Source organism: Lathamus discolor, chromosome Z (assembly GCF_037157495.1).
Source record: "Lathamus discolor isolate bLatDis1 chromosome Z, bLatDis1.hap1, whole genome shotgun sequence".
Lineage (NCBI taxonomy): Eukaryota > Metazoa > Chordata > Aves > Psittaciformes > Psittacidae > Lathamus > Lathamus discolor.
The window spans coordinates 34,977,843-34,997,033 of NC_088909.1; the positions used below are offsets into that span (position 1 = coordinate 34,977,843).

Here is a 19,191-nt window from a genome sequence, read left to right on the forward strand (position 1 = left end):
AGATCAGATATTCCTTCTTCAGTGCACTGACAATACAGAAACAGTTTGTTTTCCTCACCTGAGAATGCAAGGAAGGGAGTAGGACAAACTGAATGCTCCTATTATGAAACTCTTTGTATGCCACATCCTTCTCTTCCTACATTATGTTTTCTCTCCTACCTAGGCAACAAACAGCCTAATATTCAATTTCTGGTCAGTGTTTTCTGGTAATCAGTACAACATTAACTGCAGAACATGCAGGCTTCCATGAATCACTATTTCATAAAACACTCCTACATTATTATTTTGCCCTCCCTTCTCTTTCAAAATCTCTCCCCAGAGGTAAATTTTTCATTCTCTTTCCTTCCCACAGCCACATGCAAGAACTAAAACAATTCTCTCATCTATTACACTGTGGTTATTTCTTCCAAATAACTTATGTACCCAGAAGCAAGTATTAACAAAAATGCTGGGCTCTAAAGGAACACTTTGCCTCCTTTCCCACATACATAACCCTAATAAAATAAGTTTGCTCTGTAATGCCTTCACAACACAAACATCATATAAATGCAATCTTCTGAAAACCATAAACAATAAATTAATGTAAGCTCCAGTTACAGCCTTGGCCCTCTTCTCATTAAATACATGTCACTGCTGTGACCAGCAATGGAAGAGCGTCCTCCATGCTGTATAAAGGCAGAATAAAGATACAGCTAGACCTGCAGCCTTGGCAATCTACTGTGGAAGTAGGAGAACACTACTGGAAGAGTAGTGACAACAATAAAGAGACTGACAACAATAAAGCTAGAAAGAAAATAATTTTTAAGTTTAATTGACGTGTTCACTGATTTGCTCTATCATAAAGGCTGTATTAAACAAAAATAAAAATAAAAAAAAATCATTCCTGGCAATTTAAAATGCATTCAATCACAGGAGTAATTAAATGTTACTGAAGTTATCATAAAGCCAGTATCTGCTATATACTCTCCTGAAGCATGGCTGTATGCTAAAGAACAGGAAAGGTTGATAGATACTTCACTAACGGACTGTGTAATTTAACCATGAGTATTTCATGACAGTTTGGAAGACCAAAGACATTTCATTCTGAATGTTTCTGGAAAACCTAAGTTCATCTTTGTTTCAGACCCATGTAAATTAGGGATATAAGAGACCCACTGGGTGGTTTCCTTGCAACTGCTGATTTTTTCTGCATGAGTTTTCTTTTTGTCTTCTCTTGGGCCCTCCCTAATATTCTTAGAAGCTGTGTGCTTACCACTTCCTTTCAGAAATTAATCCATAAAGCAGTAAGTATCATCATGTAAAAGTTTTATCAGACAGCTTAAATTTCCCTTCCATCAAATTAATCCCAGCGTCTCTAGTTTTCCTCTTTCATACCACACTATCTCATCTGCTTTTCTGCTGTTAACAGGGTGTTAACAAGTATCTCTAAACCTTGTTCTCCTCAGTTTAATCGAACTATATTATTTTAATCTTTCTTCGTAAACAATCAATTTTTCAGCCTCATGAAAACTTTGGCTCTCCTCTGCACTCACTGCAATTTATCAGCATCTTTCTGATAATCTGGAACTTACTTATTCTATCTTGCAAAAGCTCTGACAAGAACATAAAACAAATAATAAAGCAGTAAATCTGTCAATGGCATTTGAAGTCAAAGCACAAACGAAAGGTCTGAAAGACTAAATAAATGACAAATCCAGGCTTGGACTGGTAAAGTAAAATGCAGTGTGACCAAGTACATCATCATCATCAACACTGATGTAGATAAAAAGACAGAATTCTGCAAGACTTCCCTTGACTACAAAATGAACTCAAGCAGGCAAAGGCTGAAGCCATGCCACATGAAATTGCAACACTGGTCCTTGAAAAACAGCATTAGCTGATACATAGCTATGTCCAGAAAAGAAGAACTAGCAAATATGAACAGTAAGAAATGCATCAGTTGACCAGCTGGTGGTGGTTTGTTTTAACTGCTCTTTAAAAAAAGGAATGAAAAAGGGATTTAATTAGTACAATACCTACTGAAGGTGGGAAAAGGAAAAAGTTCTAAGAATATATAAAAACTTCTCCTAAGATGTTTTTCAATAAGGTTGGTGAGGCTTGTGAGGGTGAGGCTTCAGTAGGGGTAAGAAACTAGATTTCAAGCAAGTGTCATCTGTAAAAGAATTAGAGAGGGGGGAACAAACAACCTTGGTTATGTACAAAGCCATAAATGACCCTGAAAGTTAGCATGAGATTTCTCAAAGGATATCTAAGAAACAGGCCAAAGCATCTCATGGCAACTGTGAAAGCTTAACACTGTAACAGACATATAAGGAGTTAAAACCTATCTGATTTTATGTGAGCTAAGGTCTACAGTACCTTCGGAGAACAGGAAATCCAGCATGCTTTACTGCAAACATATTGTTAAACGCAGCATTCCCCAAAAAGAGGGTGAACATAGCCTTTTTGTGCTTATTCAGAGTGTTACCGTTTCTCTTGGCTTGATTTTAGTAAAACCGTAGGACTTTGCATCTAAAATTTAATGGCTCCCCTGCAGAAATGATTTACTAAGCAAACATGTAACTTGGAACAGATGCATAAAAATACTTCTGAAAAGCTGGGGTCCATTAAAGTGGGACTGATTTCACTTAAATCCTAAGTAACCTTACAAAATACATGTAACACTATTATAAATTAGAAGCTTTAAAATGAAGTAAAAATGGTTTGCATAAAGTGGGATTAATATTCTTGCATTCACAGAAGATTCTCGCAAGCTTATTCAATGCAAGTTTTGAAGTCAAACTTTGAAATACCATCAGTGGTAGCTATTACAGTTTCTTTGGCACAAGGAGAATAACCTCGGAGTTGACAGCGATGGCAAACAATAGTTTCAACTAGCAGTTTATCCAACTGTACTGAAAATGGTAGGACTGCCATCAAAAACAATGCATGAAAGATCTAAGTAGTATGCCAGCTCTAACACACTTTCAACAATGCTGAAAGCAATTTAGCCTTGTTTGCATTAGTGGAATTGTCTCCTACAGATCTAGTAGGGAGCCACAGAGACACACAGCTGACAGCCATTGACCACTCCAAATTAAAAGCATTTTAAATAAAAAAAAAAAGCGAGTTGAAATGCAGCATACATTTATCATTCCTTACAAAATGTAGTATCTACTTTTCTACTTTTAATATAGTAAGCCCAGTGGTTTTGGTTTAGGAAAAATGAGGTATTTATTTTTAAGGTTACTCTGTCCCCTTGTTATGACACTACTTCTATTAATTCAGATTACCAGGGGACAACTTGCTCAAATCACCAAGTCTAAAAATATCTGTGGTGCAAATTCTTTAAAAGATTAAAAGTATAGCAGACACATGTGCTTTCATAGAAGAAAAAATTTAAAATACAAAAGGTATGTGTTATCTGAAGTCAACAACATGCTATGGGGAGAATTTATTATAAACATTCTATTCAAACAGTAACTAATTTCCTGGGCATATACAGCAGATACTGATTTAATTGATTTAGTAAGACAAAAAAAATAATTTGAAATACAACATTTTTCTCTGAATCTACTCTAATCTTATGTTACTGAGTAACACAATCTTCAATAAAGTTATTAGACATACCTTCCAGAGAAGGGCACATTTTCAGCATCATTCTAGATGACAAGCTTATAGCAAAGATTTTAAACACTCAGCAGTCATCTAGGCAGCACCCTTCTTCAACCAAGGAGTCTGAGCACAACAGTGAAGTATTCACTGGAAAACCAAGGGTAAATCCCTGGAAGCATCCAAGCAGCAAATACCCTCTTTTGTAAGCAACTGCCCACCTGCTTTATTTTGCACAGGTGAGCAGCCCTGATTAAGTGGGCAGCAAAGTTTTAGACAGTGATTTAGAACTGAACAGGCTTTTTCAACTGCAAGAAACTGTGAGGAACTGCAAACAAGGGAGAGCCTATGGCGGAGATCAGAAGCAGAACAAACTAAAATGACACTTTCCTACACACCCAGGAAAGGTTTGATTCTTGACCTCACACCCTGTACAGGAGTTCAGTGAAACAGCTTCACTTTAATCTGTTCTAAAATTCAATGACTATTTGTTACGATGATTCCTGTTCACTTTGGTGACTAAGCTTTAGTAAAAAAGAAAATGAAAATTATTGTGCAAAAGGTACCAATAAGATAAACATTTAGGGATCTAGGCTGTATAAATATTTATCTTCTGAAACACACTACATTAAGCCAGGCATGAAAACAGCAAGCAGTATCAGGATGGATCTGTAGGACACATAACTAAAAGTACTGATGACATGTTTACTCTGTACTGGGGTTTAGACCTATTCAGTCACAGGTCTCCAACTTCTCTATTGCCTTTCTGTGAACTCCAAGACAAGACTAAGCAGTAATCACTCTGACTGAGACACAAAAATAGGGTCCTGCTATTCATATTTCCTACTGTCCTAAGATGCAGATCATAAAAGGAAATGCATGTGGCCTACATTTTGTTCTATTATTTGGCGCCTCTCTCCAGGGCCTAGAGGGCACAGCTGAACTGGTTATGGAAAACACTGACCCAATGTGTCCTTCCAGGAAGATCTAGTTTCGCATCTGCTCCAGGCCCTACCTAGACAAAGCTCTTGGCAATTCTCTGTTTCCTCTTGAAGTCAGCTTTTGAATGTTACCAAGAAGTCTTCAAACAGTTGATCTCCAGCCACCCTTCTCTTGCCATGGAGGAGGGTGAGACCATTCTGCTGTTGACAGCATTTCTGCCTGGCAAGATGTCAGGTGCTGGAGCTGTAAAAACTAAGAACCAGTCCTTGTATTAATTCCACCCTCCACAGAACAGTAACTCTGTTCCTGTCTCCTTATTCATTCCTATAGTCCTTTTTCAAGCTGGGACAAACTTGGAGCTGGTGATACAACCTCCAAGGTAATACCTAATTGCCACTACAATAATGCTGTTCTAACTCCACCCTGCTCATACCTGGAGGTAGATCAGCAATGCTGTTTGGTAGTTTGGGTTTGGGGCTATGGGAACTTGTGGAGGATCATTTAACAACTGTCAATATGAATTATGTTACCAAATAAGAATCATTAGCAGACTTACTAAAAAAAAAAACCAAAAAAAAAAAAAAACCCCAAAAAGTCAGACCAGGAAAATACACAATGATGTTATTTATCAGAAGAGTTCCCATAAGTCAGTTCCAAAGCACAGCACTGTTTTGCCTTCATTTTTTTCTGTCTCCTCTAAAGGTTACTCGTGCAAAGTGCATTGCACAATAAAAAGTTCTGCAGTGGCTGATATGAATGAAAGATGTTGGGAATGACTAAGACAACCCAGCTATCTCTGTCCACTTCAGAGTTCTCCCTTCATGAAACATGCCTCCTCAAATACTTAAGTCACTGGAGTCTAAATGGCCTGAAGAATGCAATAGTTGCCACATTCACCTATTTTTCCTGCAGTTGACACTGAACTAACAAGTAAATTTGTTTAGTTAAGCCATCAGTGCATTGCACTTGAAGTTCTGGATCCCTTAATGGGAATGAAATTACAGTGAACCTCAGTCTGAGTATGTGGGAGATGGATATATGGAATTAACACAACTGTAGAGGTTTCTATTGCAGGAACTGAAATAATTCACTGGATATTCTGGGGGAGGGGAGAAAAACCAACCAAACAAACTAAACAAAACATCAAAACCTCATGAAAACCAGTTACTCCATGTTCTTGAATATGCATCTGCTTTGCCGGGACCTTTCTTCAGATTCCATATCCACTGTCTGTCTAGACTGAAAATCTGTTTCCCCGAGTCTGCTTTTGATTCTTTATTCAAACCAAACCCCATCTTACAGGGACACTGTCATCTCCTCAAAGTCCAGGAGATCTCAGGGAATACTCAGTGCTTCAGTGATTCTTCATAGTGTTCTGCAGTGGATGACAAACTAGATTTTTACCAAGGGAAGCTAATTCACGAGGGGAAGAGTGATGTTTGGATCTTTTTCCCCTCATTTACTCTTCTTGAGGATTCTCTGGGAGCACCCTCCTCTCCTGCAACTTCTTTCCAACATCTGACTCACTACACATATCTTCATGCTACAGTGGATATTGTTAACACAAACTATATTATCACCTCATTCCAAGTATCACATGAAAACTGAGGATCTCTAAATGTTTCCACCTAAATGACAGCTTTAGAGCTGAGAAGGGTAAGCAGTCCTGCAACGGAAGGGACACCTGAAGAAACACATACTGACTACTATAAAAAAAAATTAAATTAAAAAAAAAAAAAAAAAAAAAAAAAAGGAAGCACAGGACAGGATTGCCAGGTTGTTGCTGTGGAATACAGATGTATCCCTACAAAAAATTCTTTACAAAAAGCTCCTCACTGTGAGGGTGGTGAGGCACTGGAACAGGCTGCCCAAAGAAGCGGTAAATGCTCCATCTCTGGCAATGTTCAAAGGCAGGTTGGACAGAGCCTTGGACAACATGGTCTAGTGTGAGGTTTCCCTGCCCATGGCAAGGGGATTGGAATCAGATGATCTTAAGGTCCTTTCCAACCTAAATCATTCTATGATTCTGCAATAGGGTACATTTTAGAGGATGGGGAAGTTGGTGCACACTCCTTCTTTCCATAAACTTCATTATGGCTGTAACCATTCATTGACACATGAAGTCTTTCCATGTGCCTAGCACCACAACACATTAGGGCTTTAAAAGTTACACAAGAACTGAGTTTCAGATTTTCAGAGAGACGAAAACTTTGTAGTGTACCATCCAAAGAAAATTACAACTTTGCTCTCCTTCTACCCACCTATTCCCTTATCTAAAAAAACTGTCAAACTCCAGATAGATCAGTGAAATAAAAGAACATGAAGTACTGCATAGGTGCTATTAGCAGATTAATCTGCTTCAACTAAGAACTCAGGGTCTCATTACATGTAATTATTAAAATGTGCAAGTGAGATCCAAATTACAGAATTTATAAACAAATTAACATTAATTTGAAAACAGCTAACTACAGCTAAGTGGTTTCACTTTCAAGCATGATTTTAGATAAGCATACAGAATGCAGTGGTTTGTTTTAAAGGGAAATAACTTATGGCATAAGGACGTATTGCATCATCCCATCTCACTGAACCCAGCCACTAAATCATAAATACCAGAGACGTATTTCCTCTTAGCATTAGCAATACAGTTTATGCATTCCTGAACTCTACTCAGGCATTTCTTCCATCAGCGTATCACTGATTAACAAATAAAATAAGGCTCTACCATATGGCAAAAGTAATTTTTATGAACTCGCATCCTTTTATTAAGTCAGCCTCAGTCTTGCTAAGAAGAAAATATATTTAAACAAACATGCAAAACCTGTAATACATTAAGAAAGAATGACGCCATTTGGGAAATAATATATTAGGGTAATTATGGATATACCTTTTTGTGAAAAACACTGCAGAGGCCTCTTTCTATATCTGGCAGCTTACAAAGAAGATTTCGAATCTGACCAAACACACTGGATTCTGACAGCAGAATTTCAGACACAGCATCAAGCCGGGCATTGATTTCACTGTAAAAGAACAATGGTAAGATCAATAAATAAAACTTGTGTTTTTCTGAGGGAAAGGCATATACCTCATGAACTTTTTCCTTTGACTTGTTTTTGTTGGTTTTGGGGGGCTTTTTTCCTCTTTGCTTGGGTTTTGTTGTTGTTTTTTCTAAATTTGTTTAAGGCCACATTCTCATGAATAACTAAATAGAAGAATTTAGAATAATTGAGAGATGCTTTCACTGGAGATGCAAGCAAAAAGCTGGATATAAACTCATTATCCCCTCTCTACGTTCAAACCAGCCAAATACACATCTACATGTTCTTCCAGTGGTACATTATATGAGAAACACTGAATCCTGAACAGTCAACCCTAAACCTGCAGACAAGTACCTGGGGGAATTTACATTTGAACTCTACATAGCATAATCTATTCCAACACAGTATAGATACTGGTTACCATTTTGACTCTCTAGTTTTGATCCAGACCAGAAATTAGTACTTACATGAATCAGAATGAATGTTCGGTTCCTCTCCCTGTACCATTAACCTCCATATTTCAGGACTGAAGTCAATCAATAAGGTAATATTTTTTATGTGAAGAAACAATTCTACAGTTATCTGCACCTTCCTTAAGATTGTTTTTACAGCCACTGTCAGAAAATAACTTTAAAATGAACAACAAACTGCTGAGGTTCACCTCAATCTACATTGCTGCTAACGGCACAGCTACAGCTTCCAATACACCCATGAACTGACTGTAGAAAGCAGAGCTAAGGGAAACTCCATTTTTACTTTTTGTGCAACCAAACTACCTCAATACCGCTTTCTAGTAGAACACTGAGATTAGGGGTACATGGCTGTAACGAAAACATACAAGTTAGGAATTTACCTTTGGGAGTTAGTGAACCAAAACTCAGTGCATGCAACACAAAGGAAACAGTGTCCATTTCCTTCTAGCTCCCTCTAAGACAGCAGTGAAAGAGATGTGTGAAAGCTAAACAGCATGATTCCTCTGAACATAGCTTTTCCACATTCAGGCTTTATCTCTGAGGTAACTGTGCACTACAAAATAGAATCAACTGGATGAAGGCTGTGCTAAGACATGCTCAGGTTTCACAGCAAAAAAAAAATTGTTCCAGATTACATGTTACTCCACAGTCCCCCCACCAACGTGCTGCTGGGCACACTCTATGAGTACCAGTGCACTGGAAGGGTTTAGCTGTCATCCAGAAAGCTTCTGGCAAGTAATGCTGAATCTGAAACACAGAATCACAGACTGGTTTGGGTTAGAAGGGACCTTAAAGCTCATCCAGTTCCAAGCCCCTGTCACAGGCAGGGACACCTTCCACTAGATAAGGTTTCTCCAAGCCCCATCCAACCTGGCCTTGAACACTGCCAGGGATGGGGCAGGTTTTTTGTCTCCCTTCAGTGTAGTTTTTGTTTATACCATATGCACAGAGGACATTCTGAACACAAAACAAGGATCATCCACCTTTATAGGCAGATGATCCTAAACTTCCCTGCTATGGGCAAATTTCATTTAATTTTGAACATGTCATCATGTGTAATACAATGAGATATAACTGACTGTGATACAGGTAAAGGTTCTTTGATGCAAGATGTGGTATAAAGTCTCACAAATCCTCAAGACATCCCAGTGCTTATTTAAAATCCTTGCGTTTTCTCCCAGAATGACAACTAACATTATCATAACATTCTCCTCCTGAGACAAGAAAGTTCAAAAACCCCCACACTGCTATGTGTGAGTCTGTCCACCCTTGCAGGTCAAGAAGAAAGCAGTCTTTCAATACCAACACTTCATATACCAGCTGAGTACGTGCAAGACAAATACAGCCCTGCCCACGTCTTTCTCCCAGACCAGCGAGATGCTTAGAGCTCTGCCAGCACAGAGGGATGAAAAGTAAGGATGCAATCAAAATGCAAGATTTCAGGGAAGACTGCCTGTCTTGCCCTTGGCTTTTATTGCCAAACTGCACTGCCACTTGCCACTGTAGTTGCTAAAAATGGTATCCATGATGAAATCCATGAAATTAGGCAGCTCCACAGGTTGCAGACACTACAACAGACTGGCAGTCAGAGGCCTCTGGCCCTGAAGACAGCTAAATCTAAGAGTCCTTGAAATTCTATTATGCTGCATGTGAAAAGAAGAACACCACAACTAGATGTAAGCACAGATACACATAAATCTAATGGCATTTAAGTGCCAGGATTTTGTTCAGTGACACACTGCCTTCTACTAAGAGAATAAAACCATCCCCTCATCCACCACAAATGACACATACTCATTACCTGCTGTACAAGACCAGGATTTCCAGTGCCCCATCTGCCACCATCTACCTGAAGCACAGGTAGATGCATTCCTCCACAGTCATACAAACTGGTAACACTCTGCTGTCTCGATCCCAAGCAACTTGGGAATTCACTCTGTTATCTCTGAACTTGACAGCAGTCTCTATGATCACACCACAGCACCCAAAATATTCCACTATCCTAAAAGCCTGCTTTCTTCCCAGCCCTGAGGAAAACAGAAATGTCAGACTTTGTAGGCTCTGCTTCACAGCCCTACTGCAGGTCACAGAAACAACTTCTTCTTCCTTACCACTGTTCCACTCCTTCAGCAACACCAAAAGCACCGAATTAAACATTGATCCTGTTCTGCGCAGCCAACCAACCTTCAAGCAACAGCAGCACACAGCAGCTACCACCTGCGCAACTACCACCTGCGCAACTACCACCTGCGCAACTACTCAGACCTACAGAGCAGTTCATGTTTTCAACACGGAACACATCCAAGCTTTAAACCTGAGCCACAATCATGTATCTGGTGTAGACTGGCAGGGTTATGAGAAGTTATGCAACCACACAACTGAAGACCAAGCTGTTGGCATCCACACAGTATATTCAAAACAACAGAGGTTTAAGCTTTTTACATCAGTCAGCAAGGCGCTGTGCACTACAGCTGGATAATGGAAGCTGAGAAGCGTTAATACCAGTGACAAAGTAATAAAATAACCCAAGTACGTAGCTTTGAAATAAGCAAACAGATACACTGAAATTCTGAAAGGTCAGTATCATCACCCACAATTATATTTTCACGGAAAAGTATCAAAATTCACTGCACTTGACACCCTGGAACACTCCTCTCCCTGAAGGAGTACTGAACTGCTGAATTATGAACACATGTACCTTAAAGAAGCAAATAATCTGTATTTTTATTATAAAAAGCATGTGTAAGCAGCAGAATTCTGTTCCAGAACACTGCTACTTAATTTAAACAGGATGATTGTAACTATGTGGCCAATTGAAAATAGACAGTAATATGTAAAATAGATGCAGATATTAAAAATTCTCCCCCCTTCAAAGCTTAATCTGCACTTTAATCATCCTCACATATGGCTATGTTACTGTAGTTTCAGTAATCTAAAACTAAGCATCTATACAGTTTTTCTTCTTTAATCCTACAAATAAGAAAGTCAGGAAAATAGCATCCAGCCTCAAATGACCTATTTTTTTCCACCTGTAAACAAAACATAAAGGGATTCCTATTTCAAAAGCCAAAAGTACAGTGAAGAATTATGCAAAATCCTATGTGCATGAGGAAGGAAGGACAGAGAAATTATAAAAACAGCCAGATGATTAATTTGAGACTATGCTTTTAAACTTTAAGTATTTATACATTAGTTAATAAAAATTTTGTTGAGCATCAATATATCACTCAGACCACTTTTAAACCACTTTGAAAGAAATTTGTTCTGCACTGCAGCTATTCAGCAGATTTGATGTACGGTTTGGGGTTGCTAATCTCTGTGTGGTCTGGAAAAAAACTCCACCACCAAAAAATTTGAAACCAGCATTATATAAAGAAACTCGACAGCTTAAGCTAAGAAACTGTCTCACATTTTATAAACTGGCTACTACTTCATATTCTATTTAGGCGCAGTATTAGCCTATTCTTTCCCATCTGTATAAACCGTGTCAGCAACCTGAGCTTTATTTAATTTTCCAAACAATCTTCTGTGAAATAATGTAACACAAGTCAGTTGACTAAAAGCAATATGCTTATTTCTGCCATACTCTCCATCCAAGAATAGCATAATTAATACTAAAATCATTTTGCAATGCATTTAGACGTAACAAATTCTAACTGCAGATTTTTTTTTTATTCTAGTCATGTAAAAGAACTACTTGAAATTAAATCATGAGATACTCCCCTGTATTATTCTGCTGCCAGATGTGTGAACAATACAGAAAACTAGCAAACAGGGAAATATTTGAATCCTGAACTAAAAATTATTTTGACAAAGCAGAAGGCTGCACTGCAAACTGAATTAACATCTGAACATCTTAACAATTTATACAGGACTGCTTGTTGCTAGCGTGCTAGCAGACCTGCTGATCCCTCATACAGGGAAGCAAACCTGACATTTTTAGATGTGGTAACATATAATACAATCTAAAGCAGACTGAAACTGTTAAATGTAAACTGCTACATAAAAACCACACAAAATTTTCTGTAATATAAGGTTCAATTTTTATACAAGGTAAATATGAATCTATCAGAAATCACTTATCTAATACCAGAGAAGTATGTAAAGCTACCAGTCACAAGAATTCAACACCTGAAAAAATACAGGGTACAAAATAACAAAGGCTGCTTTCCTTGAACTATAGCATCTAGACCAAAGCCTAGCAGCCTCCTCCCTACCCACCATTTTAAAGTAACATTGGGAAGATGCAAGATACACGTGGTTATCAATTGTGACTGACAAAGCCCCTAAACTGCAAATTGCTGGAAGCTGGGAGAATGCCCTGGGGAGGTAACATTACCCAGCCACCTTGTTCTCATGCTCGCCTCTGGTAACTGTCTAGTTTCAAACACAGGACAAAGTGAAGGCTATTCTGATTTCTGCTGCTTTATATTTTTTTGCACTTATATTTTGCTTTTTTCTTCACTTTCCTTCAGAACACAGTTTACAAACGAAGGCATTAAATGAGATAATTGAGTTAAAGACCGTACAGTGTATCCGGCTTTAGACCACTCTTTCATAACAAGCAATTAATGCCATCAAAACCCAAAGCCATGGTAGAATTAGCACTATGTAATCAGCAAACTATATATGTCTTTTTAAAGAACAAGCAAACAAAAATACTCAGTCTATCTCAGTTTGTTTTTTTACTCACGTGGGCAAGTTAGACTCTGGCTAACTTTATGGGATAAATCCAGAATTGTTAAAATGTGCTGTGACTGCTGCAATTCTATACATAAGCAACGAAGTACAAACATAATAACATAATAACATAATTACTATGGTGCAATTTAAGTGAAACCCAAAAAAAAAAAAAAAAAAAATTAACATCCTTCCAGATCTGTTTCCCTAGGTTTTTTACATTCAGGAGAAACAGAATAATTTACTGTCAAAACTCACGTTTCATACCCCTGCAGAGAGATCCAACATTCTCCCAAATAAACATGCAGCCACAAGAAGACAATATTCCTGAATGGATCTCAACTACTTCACAGCAATATAAAACTACTATAAACTTTGTCTTCACATCTGTTATAAGAATGTATAAAATACGCAAATGGTAATCAATCACTTTTGTTTATGTTCACACACAATATATTTCGGCTATTTGTGTGAAATAAAGGGAACTGTTAGCTACTTTAGCCGACATGAATGAATGCTTGATTACTACATTTATACGGAGTTAAGAGACAGCATTCAGTGGTACCAACACACACCCAACAACAATGAATGAATACATGTGATGATGCTGCAATCTTTTTCTTTACTACAATTTTGAGATCTCAGGCTTATGCTGTAACCTGCATTTGTGCATTTTATATTGGCACTGATGCTATAAAATCTTTATTCTTAGGAGGAAAACTAGCCCATGGAATTCTACTGTAGGAATGGATGGATTTTATTCCTAAATCACTGCTGCAATAGAAGATACTAATACTGCTCTGCATACTGATGGTATCAAATGTGACTACAAATGGGTTTCTTTAAAGACCACCAGGTAGTTTGTTTTACTGCCCAGATATCTTGATTATGGGAACAAGGACAAACTTGAAATACTTTCCTTTAGGACTGTAGTTTGTGTATACATGTATAAACGAAAGGGCACTCAATACATTCAGAGTGAGATGATTTATTACAAGCTATTTTTATATTAGGAAACACATGTTGCCATCATCACTATAAAGGGCCTAGTTCTACAGTATATGTCCTCCAGATGAAAGTCATGCTGCATTAGTAATACCAATTTACACTCTTTCCCTTCTTTAGTGGTAAATAAGGAACTGTCTGCAGTTCTGGATTGTGCAGTTTTAAGTTTGCTAAAACTAAAGCTATGGTCATCCTATGCTCTTTCCAGGCAAAGCACATTCAGACTAAGAGCAACTATTAACACTATCCTACAAGGCATTCATTCAGCCTTAATAAAAGCACTGTCTCACCCAGAACTGGAAGAAATGGGGCAAAAGGACTACTAGAATCACAGGGGAAAAAATGGAAATCCTATTTTTGAGGTGTAATTAAAAATTCAGTTTTTCTAGCCTGCAAAGCAAAGGTTAAAATGTTTTTTGTCAGCTCTCTCAATACATACAATTTTTCTCCTTCACTGTGATTTGAACATTAGCTTGAACTAGAAAAAGATCAAATTAGTACAAAGTGACTACACATAAATGCAGGCAAGAAACACTGAAGTCACTTGTGGCAAACAGCATGCCTTGGAAACAACATGAACAACATCATGGAACCATGAACTCACAGAATTACGGAGTGGTTTGGTCTGGAGGGAACTTAAAGATCATTCAGTTCCAGTCCCCTGCCATAGGCAGAGACACCCTCCACTAAACCAGGCTGGTTCAAGCCCTGTCCAACCTGGCCTCGAACACTGCCAGAGATGGGGCAGCCACAGCTTCTCTGGGCAACCTGTGCCAGGGCCTCACCACCCTCACAGGGAAAAACTTCCTAAGATCTCATTTCATCTCCCCCCTGTCAGGTTAAAACCATTCTCTCTCGTTGTGTCCCTCCAGGCCCTTGTCAAAAGCCCCTTTTCAGTTTTCTTGTAGCCCTCCTTTAGGTATTGAAGACTGCTCTCCCTGGAGCCGTCTTCTACTCACTCTTCCACCCCCAAGCTTTTAGGATTGTGCACCAGATACTCTTCTGACAAACTAAGCCCTTCTGCAACAAAGGCAAGCATCAGCATTTTGCAGGTTATCTTCCACTTAGATAGCAAAGTCTCTACCTTCTCCCTGGCTACAGTACTAGAAATGACACTTCATGACGTCCACCCACTGGCATTTAAAAGATATTCTACCTCTCCAGAAATAGATGGGGGGGAAGGGGGGAAGGGGGGGGAGGGGGGGGGCGGAGGGGAAGAGCAATCCCTTATGCAATGCTTTCTATACTTACAGGCCACAGAGTTCTCTTCACAGGAACGGAATTCTACACATATTCCCCTACAGTGGCTATAAATTGCTCAGTATGATACATACGTCGTTAATTATCCAAATTTTACTTTTAAGTACATAGAAACCGCTTTACTAGCTTTACAGCATGATCTAATATGGAAGCAATAAACCTCCACATAATCATAGAATCATAGAATGGTTTGGGCTGGAAAGGACCTTATATCAGCTAATTCCAACCCCCTGCCACGGACAGGGACACCTTCAACTGGGACAGGTTGCTCCAAGCCCTGTCCAACCTGGCCTTGAACACCACCAGGGATGAAGCATTTAGCACTTCTTTGGGCAACCTGTTCCAGTGCCTCACCACCCTCACAGTAAAGAACTTCCTTATATCTAACCTGAACTTCCCCTCTTTAAGTTTAAACCCCTTGTCCTACCACTACAGTCCCTGATGAAGGCTCCTTCTCCAGCATTCTTGTAGGTCTCCTTCAGGTACTGGAAGGCTGCTATGAGGTCTCCATGCAGCCTTCTCTTCTCCAGGCTGAACAGCCCCAACTTCCTCAGCCTGTCTTAATATGGGAGGTGCCCCAGTCCCCTGATCATCCTCATGGCCCTCCTCTGGACTTGCTCCAACAGCTCCATGTTCTTCTTATGACACCAGAACTGTACACAGTACTCCAGGTGAAGTCGCACAAGAGCAGAGTAGAGGGGCAGGATCACCTCCTTCGACCTGAGGTCACGCTCCTTCTGATGCACCCCAGGATACAGTTGGCTTTCTGGGCTGCGAGCGCACACTGAAGCCGGTTCATGTTCAGTTTCTCATCAATCAAGGTCCCCAAGCCCTCCGCAGGGCTGCTCTGAATCTCTTCTCTGCTGAACCTGTAGCTCTGCCTGAGGTTGACGCAACCCAGGTGAAGGACCCTGCACTTGCTTTGTTGAACTCCATCAGGTTGGCAGTGGCCACCTCTCAAGCGTGTCAAGATCACTCTGGATCCCATCCTTTCCCTCCAGCATGTCAACTGGACCACACAGATTGGTGTCATTGGCAAACTTACTGCGGGTGCATCAATACCAATGTCCATGTCGCCGACAAAGACGTGGAACAGGATTGGTCCCAACACCGAACCCTGAGGAACACCACTCATTACCCATTTCCAGTTGGACATTGAGCCCTTGACCACAACTCTCTGTGTGCAGCCATCCAGCCAGTTCTTTATCAACCAAATGGTCCATCCATCAAATGTATGTCTCTCCAGTTTAGAGACAAGGATGTTGTGCAGGACAGTGTCAAACATTTTGCAAATGCCTAGGCAGACAATGTCAGCTGCTCTGCCCCTGTCCATCAGTTCTATGGTGGCCCTATCATAGAAGGAGACCAAATTGGTCAGGCATGATTTCCCTTAGTGAAGCCATGCTGGCTGTCACCAAGCACCTTGTTGTTTTTCATGTGCCTTCGCATGGTTTCCAGGAGAATCTGCTCCAAGATCCTGCCAGGCACAGAGGTGAGACTGCCTGGTCTGTAGTTTCCCGGGTGTTAGTCTTTCCCCTCCTTGAAAAATGGGAGCTGTATTTCCCTTTTTCCTGTTGTTGGGATCTTCACTTGATTGCTATGACTTTTCAAATATGATGGACAGTGGCTTTGCAACTTCATCTGCCAAATAATAATTGTGCTATTTGTCTCTCTTTTCCAGTTTTGACCATTTTGTTTAATTTAGCCACCTTGACAAGGTCGAGCAATGTGTTTGTTTGGTACTAAGGAAACAATTTTCTTGAAATTGTCCAAGAATCAACAGCTGAGAAAGGCACAGGCACTAACACTGAATAAGGCAACGGATGCAATATTCATTCTAGAACGGCCTACTCTGTTTAGACTCCAGACTGGGCAAGCAGCATTGTGTCATGGTTTAAGCCCAGCCAGCAACCCAGAACCACACAGCCGCTCACTCACTCCCTGCTCTTCATCCCCCTGCTCCCAGAGGGATGGGGAGAAGAACTGAAAGAATGTAACTCCCACAGGTTGAGATAAGAACAGTCCAGTAACTAAGGTATAACACAAAACCACTGCTGCTGCCACCAATAATAATAATAATAATAATAATGGAAATAACAAGGGGAGAGAATACAACTGCTCACCACCCACCAATCGATACCTACCCCGACCCAAGCAGTGATGTAGCCCTTCTGGGTAACTGCCCCCAGTTCATATACTGGCATAATGTGCTGTGGTATGGAATACCTCTTTGGCTAGTCTGGGTCAGGTGTCCTGTCTCTGCTTCCTCCTGGCTTCCCCCCCTCCCTGTCAGAGCATGAGACTCAGAAAGTCCTTGGTCAGAGAGAACATTACTGAGCAACAACTAAAAACATCGGTGTTATCAGCGCTGTTCCCAGGCCGGAAGTCAAAAACACAGCACTGCACCAGCTACTAAGAAGGAGAAAAATGACTGCTGCTGTTGAACCCAGGACAGTATCCACCCTTATTCCACACCATTCACATCATGCTCAGATCCCACATTTTCAATGCACGATCACTCGTCTCATATGTGTATATACATACACACACACAAAGATCATTCCTTAGCGTGTGGACCAATCCCTATAAAGCTGCTGAGTTCATCCGGTCCATGATGCTGGGCTTCACCTCTTGTAACAGTCTTTCAGAGCAGGAGAGGCTGTGTGCAGTGTTGCATCATTGCTTGCTGATGCTACCCCAGAACTCGTCTGATTTCATAAAAGTTCATTCTCTGTTGGGATGATGGTCAGAGGGAAGTCAGGGCCAGTCGCTGGTGACCTGAAGACATCTAGTTGGTGGGCTATAAAAGTACTACATAGCAGGCAACATCATATAATTGAGTTCATTGGCTGTTTTCCCCACAGACTGAATCTCTTTGAGGTACACACGGGAATTCCCCATCTTCCCCCCATCACCCACCAAGTACATCTGGGTCCCTGAGCAAAGGCAATCCCACTAGTGGGTTTGCCTTTACCTGAAACAGGAATAACCCAGACGGTCTTCTCCAGCAAATTCCTTGTGTGCACCACAGGAACTTTATTCCCTTCTACAGTAATGTAAAAGTTCTGACTGGGCTGGGCCAGCCCTGTTGGCAGATCCTCTGGTGTTGACCAACCAGGTGGCTTTTGGTAAGTGTGTATCCCAGTGTTTGAGAATCCCACCACCCATTGCTCTCAGTGTAGTTTTTAACAGTCCATTGTACCGTTCGATTTTCCCAGAGGCTGGTGCATGGTAGGGGATGTGATATACCCACTCAATGCCATGCTCTTTGGCCCAAGGGTCTATAAGGTTGTTCTGGAAATGAGTCCCATTGTCTGACTCAGTTCTCTCTGGGGTGCCATGTCGCCACAAAATCTATTTCTCAAGGCCCAGGATGGTGTTCCGGGCAGTGGCATGGGGTACAGCGTATGTTTCCAGCCATTCGGTGGTTGCTTCCACCATTGTAAGCACATGGTGCTTGCCTTGGCGGGTTGGTGGGAGTGTGATATAGTCCATCTGCCAGGTCTCCCCATATTTATACTTCAGCCATCATCCTCCATACCAAAGAGGCTTTAACCGTTCGGCTTGTTTAATTGCAGCACGTTTCACACTCTTGAATAACCTGGGCAATGAAGTCCACCCCTCTATCACAGGCCTTTTTGTATGTTGCATCTCTGCCCTGATGGCCTGAAGTGTCATGGGCTCACCGGGCCAAAAATAATTCACTCTTATGTTGCCAATCTAAGTCTATCTGAGCCACTTCAATCTCAGCAGCTTTATCCGCTTGTTGGTTGTTCTGGTGATCCTCAGTGGGCTGACTCTTGGGTACATGAGCATCTACACAGCGTACCTTCACCACCAGGTTCTGCACTCGGGAAGCGATATCTTGCCACAGTGCAGCAGCCCAGATGGGTTTACCTCTGCGTTGCCAGTTGCTCTGCTTGCATTGCTGCAAACCACCCCCACAGGGCATCTGCCACCACCCATGAGTCAGTATAAAGTACTGGCCGCTTTTCTTGTTCAGCAATGTCCAGGGCCAGCTGGATGGCTTTCACCTCGGCAAACTCACTCGATTCACCCTCTCCTTCAGCAGTTTCTGCAACTTGTCGTCGGGGACTCCATACGGCTGTCTTCCATCTCCGATACTTTCCCACAATACGGCAGGACACATCAGTAAACAAGGCATACTGTTTTTCACTTTCTGACAGTTTGTTACATGGTGGGGC

The 19,191-nt window shown here is 40.7% G+C and overlaps 1 protein-coding gene across 1 annotated transcript in view; it reads right to left on the minus strand.

The window, feature by feature from the left end:
* Positions 1–19,191, minus strand: part of MSH3 (mutS homolog 3) — a 120,572-nt gene that overhangs the window by 43,437 nt on the left and 57,944 nt on the right. Inside the window, 1 exon segment of the mRNA XM_065662488.1 lies at positions 7,418–7,550. Coding sequence (XP_065518560.1) covers positions 7,418–7,550 — 133 coding nt within the window.